The 14244-nt window shown below is 51.4% G+C and overlaps 1 protein-coding gene across 1 annotated transcript in view; it reads left to right on the top strand.

Moving 5' to 3' along the window:
* Positions 1-12978: 12978 nt before the first annotated feature.
* The window catches only part of DENND6B (DENN domain containing 6B), a 38318-nt gene continuing 37052 nt past the window's right edge, over positions 12979-14244 (top strand). The window contains exon 1 of the mRNA XM_054005928.1: positions 12979-13174. Within this exon, the coding sequence (XP_053861903.1) occupies positions 12998-13174 (177 nt within the window). The 5' untranslated portion in view covers positions 12979-12997. The remainder of the gene's footprint in view (positions 13175-14244) is intronic.

Raw genomic sequence — 14244 nt, 5'->3', positions numbered from 1 at the left:
TAGCCAAACCACTTTTTCCCATCTTTAATATGCCTTCTGCTCTTATGATCAAAGAATATTATTAAATATTAAATATTTATTTATTTAATTTAAACTCATACAGCTGTAGCCACCACACATACATTATATCTGGGCTGTTGTTCACCAAAAATATGACTGTGAATAAGAACGGTAATGCTAGTTTTAATAACATCTGAGATGCATACAAACAACAGATAGCCATAATTAATATAGAAATACACACTGTCACTTCAAACAGGATCAATAATGGGCATGAGTCCAGCACAGATCCTGGATGATCTCCAGTTCTCACCCTTGGCAGTTACAGCTCCCAAGACTGAGGCCTGCTCTACACTACAAAGTTAGGTCGACATATGCAGCATTAGGTTGAGTTAATAATGTATGTGTCTACACTACCGAGTCCCTTCCACCGACCTAAAGGGCTTTTAAAGTCGACTTCTGTATTCCACCTCCGCGAGAGGCGTAGTGCTTTAGTCGACATCCACGCGTCGACATGAGGACAGTGTAGATACAGCGCTGTGTAATTAGAATGAATTGGCCTCCAGGAGGTGTCCCACAGTGCTCCACTGTGACTGCTCTGGAGAGCACTTTCAACTTCACTGCACTTCAGCCAGGTACACAGGAAACAGCCACCCCCCTGTTAAAGCCCTGGAAACTTTTGAATTTGAATTTCCTGTTTGTTTGGTGTGGAGAGCTCGTCAGCACAGCTGACCATGGATTCTCAAGGCCGCAAACATGCTCCAGCATGGAACACACAGGAGGTGCTGGCTCTGATTGCTGTGTGAGGAGAGGAGTCTGTGCAGGCAGAGCTCCAATCCAGCAGAAGAAAAGCTGACATCTATGCCAAAATCGCTCAGGGCATGGGGGAGAAGAGCTACACCAGGGATACACAGCAGTGCCGTGTGAAAATAAAGGAGCTTCGGCAAGCATACCAGAAGACAAGGGAGGAGAACAGTTGGTCTGGTTCTGAGCCACAGACATGCCGTTTCTATGAGGAGCTGCATGCAATTCTAGGCGCCAACTCCACCACTACCCCAAAACACTCTGTGGATACCTCCCAGGAGCTCCGGGCGACCTCGGGCAACAAGGAAGAGGACACTGTTGAAGAGGAGGAGGAGAATGCGAGGCAGGCAAGCGGAGGATCCATTCTCCCCGACATTCAAGAACTTTTTTTAACTCTGGAGCCCATCCCCTCATAGGACCAATTGTCGGCAGAGCATGATGCCGGGGAAGGCACCTGTGGTGAGTACACATTTTCAATCAAACTGTAGGAGTTACATGCTATTATTTTTAATGTTGAATCTCAATTAAAAAATTGGGATAGTAGTTATCAGTGGCAACTCCAGCTATGCAGAGGGTGCTCTCCGAAAAAGACTGTTTATGTGCCTGGGGATGGCCCGGGTATCCTCCCTTGAGATCTCTAGGAAGCTTTCATGGAGGTACTCTGTAATCCTTTGCAGAAGGTTTCTGGGAAGGGCTGCCTTATTTCGTCCACCATGGTAGGACACTTTCCCGTACCACTCCAGTATTAACTCGTCTGGCATCATTGCAGCACACAGTATTGCAGCGTAAGGACCAGGTCTGTACCCAGACGCTTGCAGCATCTGCTCCCTTTCTGCCTCTGTTCCCCTCCGGAGAGTGAAATCTCATATGGTCACCTAGGGGAAACGGGGGAAGTTTTAAATGCTAGCCCGTAAACCCCAAGCAATTTGACAAGTAATCCGCCCCTGTTTGGTGAATTCTGGGTCACACAACCACACTTTCCCGAGTGTGCCCTGGTTGTGGTTGGAAGGGATCAGCCTGTATTGCAGACAGCATTTAAAAAACGGGGGTGGAGGCAATGCTTCCGGTTTGTCTCCCTTCCACCCGAACCCAGTGCGGCTTTTGTAACAATCAAACTATTTGTGGGGCTTTACGCTGGTGCCTGTCCTCAAGCACCATCCAGGTTGCTATGGGAAATGGGGCTTTTCTGAGTTTGGAACCACTGATCCCAAGGATGTCTTCACAAAATCTGCAGCACAAGACCTCTCGCCCATGCCTCATGGCCTTACTTACCATGGCTGGAGTAGCAAACCAATTCTTGCAGTAGCCAGCGGTGGTGATTACGTTGTGGCTTGCAGGGAAGTGCATTGAGGGGTGTTTATTTTATAAAAAGAATTAACCTTGCACCAGAAACAATGTATGCACTGTCAATGCTACCCTTGTGCTTTGCATTCTTTGCAGGTGAAACCTTGTCCCTAGGCGCGTCCTCCACGTTGGGACAGAGACTTTCCCAGATTAGAAGGTGGAAAAAGAAGGCTCAGGAGGACATGTCCAGTGAGTTAAGGCGCACCTCCGAGAGTGACAAGACGGAGCTCAGTGCAGGATTGCACTGTCCGACAGCCTGCACGAGGACAGGAGACCATGCTGGGAACACGAGCATGACACGCAGGACAAGATGGTGCGGATTATGAGGGAGGAGACAGACATATTGGTGTGTCTGGCTGAGGTTCAAGAAAGGCAGCTGGACGCTAGAGTCCCGCTGCAGCTTGTGCTGAACCTGCTGCCACTGTTGCCAAGTTCCACATCCTCCTCTCCCAGAAATCCTAGGATGCAGGGGCGGGGGGAAGTCTGGTATCCCTTGTACTCAACTCCAGGGGAGGGTACAAGGACGAAAAGGCACCCATTCCCACACCTTTGATTGTTATTGCAGTGCAATTGTAAGCAAGCTGTCCTTGTTTCTCCCCGCCCTCCTCCAGTGTTATCAGCCCCTTAGCCCCAGATTATCTTACTTTTCTTTGCTGTCTCTCAGTGTTTGTGAGCATAATAAAAATTAATGGATTGAGGAGAAAAGGCTCTTTATTCATTCAGCACACTGTAGGGGGTGTAGTTTACAGGGAAGTACATGCAAGGAAGGGGACACCTTGCTAAGGAACAACACACAAGTGTCACATTACTGTGGGTCATGGATGAAACTAGTTTTCAAAGCCTCACAGAGACGCAGTGCGCCTCAATGTGCTCTTTTTATTGCCCTGGTGTCTGGCTGATCAACATTGGCTGCCAGGTGATCTGCCTCCACCCGCGACCACGCCAGAAACTTTTCTCCCTTTGTTTCGCAGATATTGTGGAGCACACAGCAAGCAGCAACAACAATGGGAATATTGCTTTCACTAAGGTCTAACCTAGTTAGCAAAATACACAAGCGGGCTTTTAATCGTCCAACGGCACATTCCACCACCATTCTGCACTCGCTCAGCCTATGGGTGAACCACTCCTGACTGCTGTCCAGGCTGCTTGTGTATGGCATGAGCCATGGGAGCATGGGGCAGGCTGGGTCTCTCAGGATCACGACTGGCATTTCAACATCACCAACGGTTATTTTGCAGTCTGCAAAGAAAGTTCCTGCTTGCAGCTTTCTGAACAGACCGGTGTTCCTAAAGATGTGCGCGTCTTGCTCCTTTCCCGACCATCCCACGTTGATGTCGGTTAAATGGCCCCTGTTACCCACCAGCGCTTGCAACACCATTGAGAAGTACCCCTTTCGGTTTATGTACTCTTTGGCAACGTGGTCTGGTGCCAAGATAGGGATGTGCATTCTGTCTATCGCCCCACCACAGTTAGTGGATGATTTTGCTGTGATGGGGTTCCCTATGTCCTGCACATTTTCCAGAGTCACTACCCTTCTTAGCAGAAGTCTATTGATGGCCCTGGCAACGTGGATCACAGCAAACCCCACTGTGAATTATTTCCCCACTGACTGGTAGGAGTCTGGTATTGCAAGCTTCCACAGAGCTCTCGCCACTCGTTTCTCAACTGTCAGAGCAGCTCTCGTTTAGGTATTGCTGCGCTTCAGGGCTGGGGAAAGCTCTTCACACAGTTCCATGTAGGGTGACCAGATGACAGAAGTGAAATATCGGGACGCGGGGGGGGGGGGGGGGTGTCCGAGCAAAAAAAACAACAAGCTCCTCCCCCATGCGCATCTGGACCCCCCCTACACCCCCCCCCAGCGCCAGAGGGTGCGCTCAGGCCACGTCCCCCAGCCCCCTCCCTCCGCCCGCTCTCAGCCAACTGCCACTCGCCCCCCTCCCGCTCCGCTTGGAACGTACCAATGCTGCGGATGGGGGTGGGGAGCCGATGGCCAAACACACGCCTCCACTCACACCCCGCACTGGGGCTGGACTGGCACGCGTGGGAGAACCCGCCCGAGGGGACGCCGGGCTACTGGCCCTTTAAAGGGACGGAGAAGCGTCTGGTTCGCAGCCGGATCGCGGTGCCCACAAGTGTGGCCCCATGGCCCTGCCCGAGGGCCGGCCCTGAGAGCACTGCCTCCACCCCGGCCTCCCCATGGGTCTCCCGTCCCTGCAGCATCATCACCTCACCCTGCACGGGCTACCCAGAGCAGCATCGGACCCCCCCCCCCCCGTCCTCCCTCCCAGAGCATGCCTGGCACAGCCCCCCCGCAGTTCTAGCCTCAGGATCCCAGCGCTCCGCACCCACTTACGGCTGCACTCTGGGTCAGTGCAGCGCTTGCACTTGGGGAAGCACCGGTCCAGGTGCTTGGCGGCCAAGCAGAGGGGCCACTGTGCGGGCAGGAGCAGGGCAACTAGGGCGAGGAGCAGGAGGGAGAAGCGCGGCTGTGCTGCAGCCATGTTCGCAGGGCTGGCAGCGGGGGGAGGAGGGAGCGTCCCTCTGGCTCCTGTGCTCATAGCTCGCACATGGGTCAGGTTGAGGGGGGCAGGGGCGGGGGGGGCTCGCTGCCGGCACCTACAAACCCCGCCCTTGCCTCTGTGCGTGCCTGGGGAGTGGGGCTGCAGCACTCTGCAGGCACCTGCCGGCCAGCAGGAACTCAGCTGCACTACCCCAGGGCCCGGAAGAAGAGGTGAGCAGTGCTGGCTTGCCACGGTCCCCCCGATATCGGGACAAAGTGCGTCCCGACTGATGTAAGGTCGGGACGCGGGACAAGTCCCCTAAAATCGGGACGTCTGGTCACCCTAGTTCCATGAAATTGGCCTTACTCATTTGACAGTTCTGCAGCCACTGCTCGTCATCCCATAGCTGCATAACTCTGCGGTCCCACCAATCAGTGCTTGTTTCCCGGGCCCAGAAGCAGTGCTCCACCGTGTCAAGGTGATGCATGACTGTCACCAGGATCTGCAAATTGCTCCGCTCCATGGCTTCCAGCAGGGTTGCTTGCGTGGCATCACATTGTTTTGCATGGTGGCTCCTGCTTCGGTTGAGCAAATGCTGCAGGATGAGATGCGAAATGTTTGTAATGCTCACAACAACAGTGTACAGCTGAGCAGGATCCATGCTTGCCGTGCTATGGCATTAGCACGGGGTAACCGAGGCTTAGGAAAAAAGGCGCAAAAAAGGATTGGTTTGTTTGCCGTTGGTTTCAGGGAGGGAGGGAGGTAAATGCATCATGGGAGGCTAATGCCATGTTCCCATAACTACCCACGCAAATGTTTTGGTCCCATGAGGTATTGCAAGCCCAACCCAACATTCCACTCATCTCCATGCACTGTGGGATAGCTACCCACAGTGCAATGCTCCGTGACTTGATGCAAGCCCTGCTAGCGAGGATGCACTCTGCCGACACAATGTGCATAGTGGGGACATGCAGAATCGACTTGCTTAAATTGGAGGCTCAATGTTGATTTAAATAAATCGACCTAATTTTGTAGTGTAGACATACCCTCAGATTACAGGACAGACAAATAGTCAAGCTCAGATTTAAAGCCTAATCATAAGAACATAAGAAAGGCTGTACCGGGTCAGACCAAAGGTCCATCTAGCCCAGTATCCTGTCTACCGACAGTGGCCAATGCCAGGTGCCCCAGAGGGAGTGAACCTAACAGGCAATGATCAAGTGATCTCTCTCCTGCCATCCATCTCCATCCTCTGACAGACAGAGGCTAGGGACACCATTCCTTACCCGTCCTGGCTAATAGCCATTAATGGACTTAACCACCATGATCAGTATCTTGGACACACAGGTACCAGGAAATGACACCAAATTTCTTCTATATTGGTAAAGGGATTTCTCTCTATTTGGACAGATAAAACAAAGTAGTTATTTAAAGGTGCCATAGGACCCTCTGTTGCTTTTTAGTTATTTAATGTTTTTAATACAGTTTCTAGTCAATGGGCCAGATTCTGCTCCAGGTTACAATGGTGTAAATCTGGAGTAACTCCACTGGCTCCAAATGTACACTTTTAGCTTTTCATGCAGGGGATATGTCAGTTTATTAACACAAAATCAAATCTTTTTCTTGTAGCCTTATTACCATCTATGTGGGGTTGGCTCTTTGAGTCCTTCTTCCCCATTCCAGTCTATCTAGAAGCAGTTCCTCAGAAACTCCACCACTAAGCAAATCCTTTTGTATGACATCCATTTATCTAGTTTTGGGTTTTCCAACCCTTCTCTTATACTTCTAAGGCCTTGTCTACTCTACACAGTTTTGTTGACAGAAGTCAGCTTTCGTTGACAAAACAGTGGAAGAGCACACACTGAAATGCTCCTCTCGCTGATGTAACTCCCCTGCTATGCTGACATAATAAAACCACCTTGATGAACAGCGTAGAGCTTTTTGCAACGTAGTTAGAGCGACACAGCGTCAGTATAGACATTGTGCTTGCTTATGTCGCCCTTATTGACCTCCAGGAGGTACCCCACAATGCCCATCCTGCCCATTCTGTTCAGCTCTTTGAACTCCGCTACCCTAAAGGTACACAGGTATTCACCCCTCCTCCATTTAAAGGCCCAGGAGTTTTAAAATTCCTCTTCCTGTTTGCTCGATGCGCACAGTTCACACAGCATCTCGGCTGACCATGCTGGGTTTCCGTAGCAGACGCTCTCCTGCATGGAGCACACCGAAGCTGTTGGATCTGCTGAGTCTATGGAAAGAGGAGTCTGTGCAGTTGGAGCTTAATTCCAGCCATAGGAACTTTGATACCTACGGGCTGATTGCTAGTGGCATGCAGGAGAATGGGTACGAAAGGGACATGCAGCAGTGCCATGCCAATATCAAGGAGCTGAGGCAGGCCTACCAGAAGGCAACGGAGGCCAACCATCACTCTGGTGTGGCACCAAAGACATGTCGCTTCTACAAGGAGCTGCACGCCATCCTCAGCAGCAACACCACCTCCACTGCTAAGAGCCCCATGGATACTTCGGGGGAATTGGAGGCAATGGTCAACAGATTCAACCCCAATGACAAAGTGGTGGATGAGGAAGTGGAGCTGGAGGATGATATGGAGCAAATGGCAAGGTTGTCCAGTGGTGTGGCGAGTCAGGACCTCTTTTCCACTCTGGAGGGGTCTAGCCAGTCTCAGCACTCCGGCTGTGGCACACAGGATGCAGGAGAGGCGAGCTCCGGTATGTGCTCATAAGAACATAAGAACGGCCGTACCGGGTCAGACCAAAGGTCCATCTAGCCCAGTATCCTGTCTACCGACAGTGGCCAATGCCAGGTGCCCCAGAGGGAGTGGACCTACAGGCAATGATCAAGTGATCTCTCTCCTGCCATCCATCTCCATCCTCTGACAAACAGAGGCTAGGGACACCATTCCTTATCAAAGCTCCTTTTGCTTTGATACTGCACGGTGACAGGACAGTGTGCTCTCATGTACTCTTTTATATGGCAGAAGAGGGATAAGGGACAGACATGAACAACAGAGCCTATGCAGCTATGCAGTGAGTCCATGGTGGAAAAGTTGGTTAATGTACAGGGGGATGTCCCTGGAATCCTCCGCAGTGATCTATAGGAAACGTTCCTCTAGGTATTCTGCAATCCTCTGCCAAAGGTTCCTTGGTAGAGCTGCCTTGTTTCTCCCCCCACTGTAGGAGACTTTTCCATGCCACCCAGCAATTATTTTTGCAGGGACCAGAGTGACACACAGGTGAACAGCATACAGAACTGGTCTGAAGCGGCACGCATACAGGAGATGCACCCTTGAATTCTGGGTTACCCTCAGGAGTGAGATATCGGGTTTGATTACTCTAACATGTGGAACAGGGTGCTAGTATTCAGAATAGTCTCCCTAACCACTTTTAGTGACCCCCTTTGCAAACCATTCTTTATACCTTCTTGACCATTCACCCTTGCCACCTCTCTCCCCCACAAACTCACCATATTTGGGACTCATGCCAACCTGTATGCTAGCACAGGGACAGTCAGAAAGGTGTGTGTAACTTTTGTGATTCACAACTGTGAGTGCACTCATAATACTGTCTCTGTTAATTGTTTCTTTGGCTTCTGCAGATGTGCCCTTGAGGACGCACTCCTCCAGCAGAGCACCTCCGTCAGATAAGGCGGCGAATCAGGAGGAGTAAGGAAGATATGTTTTATGAAGTGCTGCAGTCAACAGATGCAGCACACAATGAAACAAGAGTGTGGAGGGAGACAGTTAATGAAAGACTAAGGCTGGATAGCCTGGAAAGGACTTGGGGGAAGGAGTGGATGATAAAACTACTGGAGGGCTAGACAGAGATGATTAAGTCCCTCATTACCCTGGAATCTGAGCACACCCATGCACGACTCACCCTGCACCCACTACAGAACTCCGGTCCATGCCCTCTCCAAACTCCCCCACTGCAGTCCTCACGAGTTCCCAGTCCCTCACAGTACCCCATGCACTCCACGCCTAGGGTCTGGTTTCCCAGTGAAAGCTGGAGTTACACACAGCTGTGAAAGCCCTCACCGCGAGACTGTTCCTCATTGCCCATGTCACTTGTTTGACCAAAAATTTTTGTTTTGTCCTATTACTAAACTTGAGTCTTTGAAATAAAGTGATTCTTTATTTGTGACATACATACATTGGTTAGTGCTAACATTGAAACACAGTGGCTATAGATAGGACTTTTTGCTCACTGCAATTAATGGTGTAATTCAAGGCAGCAAGTAATCACTGTCTGGTCAAATGCCTCACATAAGGACACATTACTGGAAATCGTTGTCAAAATAGGTTTCAGAGTAGCAGCCGTGTTAGTCTGTATCCGCAAAAAGAAGAATAGGAGTACTTGTGGCACCTTAGAGACTAACAAATTTATTAGAGCATAAGCTTTCGTGGACTACAGCCCACTTCTTCGGATGCATATATATGCTGTAATCCACGAAAGCTTATGCTCTAATAAATTTGTTAGTCTCTAAGGTGCCACAAGTACTCCTGTTCTTCTTTTTGTTGTCAAAATACTCCTTCAAAGCCTTCTTGATTGTAATAGCTTCCCGCTGCACCCCTCTAATTACCTTTGTATCTGGCTGCTCAAAATCAGCAGCCAGCCAATGAGCCTCAGCAGCCCACCCCTGGGGAAATTTTTCCCCCTTCACTTTGCAAATATTATGTACAGTACAGCAGGCTGCAATGACCGTTGGAATATTTTCCTCACTGAGGTCTAACCGGCCAAAAAGACAGCGCCAGCGAACTTTTAATCAGCAAAAGGCACATTCAATGGTCATTCAGCACCTGCTGAGCCTGCTGTTGAAGCGCTTCTTCCCGCTGTCTAGGTTCCCAGTGTAAGGCTTCATGAGCCATGGAAGCAAGAGGTAGATGGGGTCTCCAAGGATCACTATGGGCATTTGCACATCCTCCATTGGAATCTTCTGGTCTGGAAAGAAAGTCCCAGACTGCAGTTTTCTATACTGGACTTCCCTGACCACCCTGCATTGATGTCAGTGGAATGGCTCCAGTTGATGTCAGTGGAATGGCTCCGGGGATCCACCAGCACCTGCAAGACCACGGAGAAGTAGCCCTTTCAGTTGATGTACTCCATCACAAGATGGTCAGGGGCCAGGGATATGTGTTCCATCTATTGCCCCACTGCAGTTAGGGAATCCCATTGCCTCAAAGCCATCAATTATTTCCTGCACATTACCAAGCGTCACAGTCCTTCGTAGCAGGAGACGATTAATGGCCCTGCACACTTGCATTACTGCAACCCCCACGGTGGACTTTCCAACCCCAGAGTGATTCGCGATTGATCGAAAGCAGTCTGGAGTTGCCAGCTTCCACACAGTGATCTCCACTTACTTTTCCACAGAGAGGGCAGCTCTCATTCTGCTGTCCTTATGCTGCAGTGCTGGGGCGAGCTATGCACACAGTTCCATAAAGGTGGGTTTGTGCATCCAAAAGTTCTGCAGTTACCGCTCGTCATCCCATACATGCATCACAATGCGATCACGACACTCAGTGCTTGTTTTCCTAGCCTAGTGCCAACAGTCCACCCTGGCAGGCTGCTCTGTGAATGCCAGCAGCAATCTTGAATTATTGTTTGGCAAACAGTGGGGCAGGCATCACTGATTCACTCTCCATTTAGCAGCTCATTAAATACTGCAGGACCAGCCACATTGTGTTCATAAGGCTCATCACCAGACTGGTCAGCAACTCAGAATCCATGCTGTCAGGCAGAGGTGGTGGGCACAGAGTTTACAAGGGTAACTGAAAAATGGCGCAAAACAAGTAGGAAGCAAATGGAATGATGGGACGGAAAGAATTTCATCACGAGATGGCGAGCATGTCCCCATGATGCACTGCGATCTGTTCTCAGAATTCCCAGAGGCAGAGGGAGACAAAGGATGGCAAGTTACACAGCGGAATAACAATCAGTGATGCAACACTCTCTCTGTCGAAGCAAGAACCAGTACTGTGGACGCATTCTGCTGACACAAAGAGCGTTGTGTGGATGTGCACGACCGATGTTATTAAAGCAACTTATGATCTTTGACATAACTTAAGTCGACTTAACTCAGTAGTGTAGACATGGCCTAAGTATAATGTCAAGTTACCTGTATATTCTTCCAATCCTCTTGTCTTTTCACATGCCCAAACCATCTAAGCCTGGACTCCCTCAACTTTTCTATAATTGGTACCACCTTTCCCCTAATTTGTTCATGCCGAATATGGCTCATCCTTGTATCTCCAAGCATCCATTTTAACATTTTAATTTCAACCATATTAAAGATCTGCTTCTATCTCTTTCTCAGTCCCCCACCATTCACAGTCATACAAAAGTGCAGGGCTGATTAGTCTGACCAGATAGCAACTGTGAAAAAATGGGACGGGGTGGGGGGTAATAAGCGCCTATATAAGAAAAAATCCCAAAAAACGTGACTGTCCCTATAAAAACAGGACATCTGGTCACCCTAGGCCTGATTGCAAGATAAAATGATGATGATTATTTATACTGCATTAGTGCCTAGAAGCCTCAGCCCCACTGTGCTAAGAACTGTACAAACATATAACAAAGAGACAGTGTCTGCCCCATAGAATTTATATTATTTTTAAAAACCTAAAAATGTCTACTAATAATACCTTAAATTACTAAACTGAAAGAATTAAAAATATCAAATTTACTCTTCATCATTCCTTTAACGCTTTGCATGAAATTCACCCCGAGCACCGGGTCTCACAAGGCCTATACACCACTTAAATTTCACTTAAACCTTTAAGTGGTATATAGAGACTAGTGCAAGTTATGTATTTTACTTCCCTTAGTGGAAACAGGCTGGCCATTTTCTGCATATAGTCAGTTTCAGTCTTTTCTTTTCAGGCACTAACACATGCTGCATGCAGAGATTCAGGAATAGGCTTAGTTTAAAAGAAAAAGGATGCATTATGAGATACCGGGTTTATTATTTGGATACTGACTGGTGACTAGTATCAGAGGGGTAGCCGTGTTAGTCTGAATCTGTAAAAAGCAACAGAGGGTCCTGTGGCACCTTTAAGACTAACAGAAGTATTGGGAGCATAAGCTTTCGTGGGTAAGAACCTCACTTCTTCTTGCATCTGAAGAAGTGAGGTTCTTACCCACGAAAGCTTATGCTCCCAATACTTCTGTTAGTCTAAAAGGTGCCACAGGACCCTCTGTTGCTTTTGACTGGTGACTATTTCCATCTTCAGACTCCCTCCTTAACTGCCATCCACTGAAGAGTGAATAAAACAGCAGTTGGGTGGACAGAAGATGCTACCTGCTGTTATGTCTGTGTGGTGAAATTGATCTTAATTCACAGGATCTCCTGCACTACACCAACTCTTGAGTGTTGAAGTCTCTTTTATTAGCATGTTTGAGAATCTTCCCTAAAATGATCTTTTCCAAATTATTTTCAATGTAACTAGGAATGTTAGGTGGTTTGTTGTTTCTGGATTTTTGTATTGAATGTGAGGCAGCCAAATAGCATACAGTAGAGGCAAGTGCAGTGAAAGCCTCCAACACTCAGTTTTGCCACCACACCTCAATTTAACAGCATGCCTGCAGTCCTATTCCAGTCCTGGGTTCTACACACACCATTCTGCCAATTCATATTAATTCCGACCAGAGCTGCACTTTTACAGCCTGTTATTCCAGTCCCGGGCCCCCCCACAGGTCGGTGGATACCTTTGTAAGTTTGTCCCGTGGAGCAATAAGAGGTGCTGCTGTTGTAACGCAACATTGCGGCATTGTTCAGGCAGAAGTCTCTCCCCTCCCTGTTGTTAATTTTGACTTAGCTTGCCTGGACTAGGGAGTGAGGCGGTAAATTCCGGAGCAGTGGTGGGGTCCTTTAAAAAGGTTAATGGTGCAAAGGAAGGCTTGGTATTTATACTGTGCTTGAGGCCTTCCCTGCGTTCAGGAGCAGCGGTGTTAGCCCATGGTAAACTGAGGCACAGAAGGGCAGAGTGGTCACACAGCAAATAAGTGGTGGAGTGGGGGTGGAACCCAGGAGTCCGAGCTCCCACAGGCCCGGGGCAGTACGCGCCCCGTGTCCTGCTATCACCCCTGAGTTACCCTGCAATCCCCAGCCCACCGCACGTGGCTGCCCTGCCTGCCTTCCAGCCAGACTCGCTGGCTCCCTCCGTTCCAGAGAGGCCAGGGGCGGCCGCTCTAGCTGGCTGGAGGCTGTCTCTATGGTCATTGCCGCGGAGCGGGTCCTCCCGGGCGGCAGGGGGCGCTGCGGCGGGCGGGCGGGCCCCGGTTGTCACGGCAGCGGAGGGGAGCGGAGCGGAGCGGCCGCCGCCGGCTGCTATGGACGCGCTGAGCAGCGCCGACCCCCGGCCCCGCGGCCGCCGCGGGGAGCCGCCCGTGTGCTCCTGCCCGGAGCCGGGCCCGGGGGCCTCCCCGCTGCCCTGGGCCCGCTTCTCCGCCTGGCTCGAGTGTGTCTGCGTGGTCACCTTCGACCTGGAGCTGGGGCAGGCCATGGAGGTGCGGGGGCTCGGGCCCGCGGGGCGGGGCGCGGGGGTACGGGGTGGGGGGAGCTGTGGAGGGGGGCTCTGGGGTGTGGGAGGTATGGGGTGAGGGGGGCGCTGGGAGTGTGAGGGGGACTGTGGGGGGGCTCTGGGGCTGGGGGTGTGGGGGGCAGGGTGCGGGGGACTGTGGGGGGGCTCTGGGGCCGGGGGTGTGGGGGGTATTGGGTGCGGGGGACTGTGGGGGGGCTCTGGGGCTGGGGGTGTGGGGGGCAGGGTGCGGGGGACTGTGGGGGGGCTCTGGGGCCGGGGGTGTGGGGGGTATTGGGTGCGGGGGACTGTGGGGGGGCTCTGGGGCTGGGGGTGTGGGGGGTATTGGGTGAGGGGCCTGTGGGGGTGGGAGGTGAGCGACACCCTGGAGAGAACAGGGTGGGGGGCATGGGTTGAGGGGGTCTCTGGTTGTATAGGGTGAGGGGGGGCTCTGGGGACATGGAGGTGAAGGAGGGCATGGGCTGAGGGGGGCTCTAGGGCCTTGTGGGGTACAGGATGAGGGGATGGAGACGGCCAAGGGGTACGGTGGGGAGGACAGACATGGGCAAAAGGCAGCCATGGAGGTGAATATGAGGGACCTGAGTGGAGGAAGCCATGGGGTGAGGAGGGGCTGGGGGTATGGAGTGAGGAGGGTTGGGAAATACCCCCTCCCCCTGTATGGGGGGGCATGGAGGTGAGGAGGGCCTGGGGGTACGAGGTGGGCGGGAGGTGAAGGCGCTATGGAGGGAGGCCTAAAGGGGGAGCAAGGGAGGTGCGGGGGTGGAGGAGGCCAAGGGGTGCATGGGCAAAGTGGGTCCATGGAGGCAAGTATGAGGGGCCATGGGGTCAGAGCTGTCCCTTGGATATGTTGAATCAGGGCAACTGCTCTCGGTCCTGTGCTTTGGGGGGTTCCCTGCTTCAGTGTGCCTGTGTCATGTGGGGGGTGCTAGGCCGGCCAGGGGAGCTGGGGTTAGGGGTGCCTTGAGGGCCAGGCCAGCCTGGGGGGTGAGGTTAATGGTTTGGGGGGCAGGCTGGCCAAGGAGTTAGCAGGGGGCCTGG

Source organism: Malaclemys terrapin, chromosome 1 (genome assembly GCF_027887155.1).
Source record: "Malaclemys terrapin pileata isolate rMalTer1 chromosome 1, rMalTer1.hap1, whole genome shotgun sequence".
Classification (NCBI taxonomy): Eukaryota; Metazoa; Chordata; order Testudines; family Emydidae; genus Malaclemys; species Malaclemys terrapin.
Note: the sequence above shows the minus strand (reverse complement) of the source record. Positions and strands in the feature narration are given on the sequence as shown.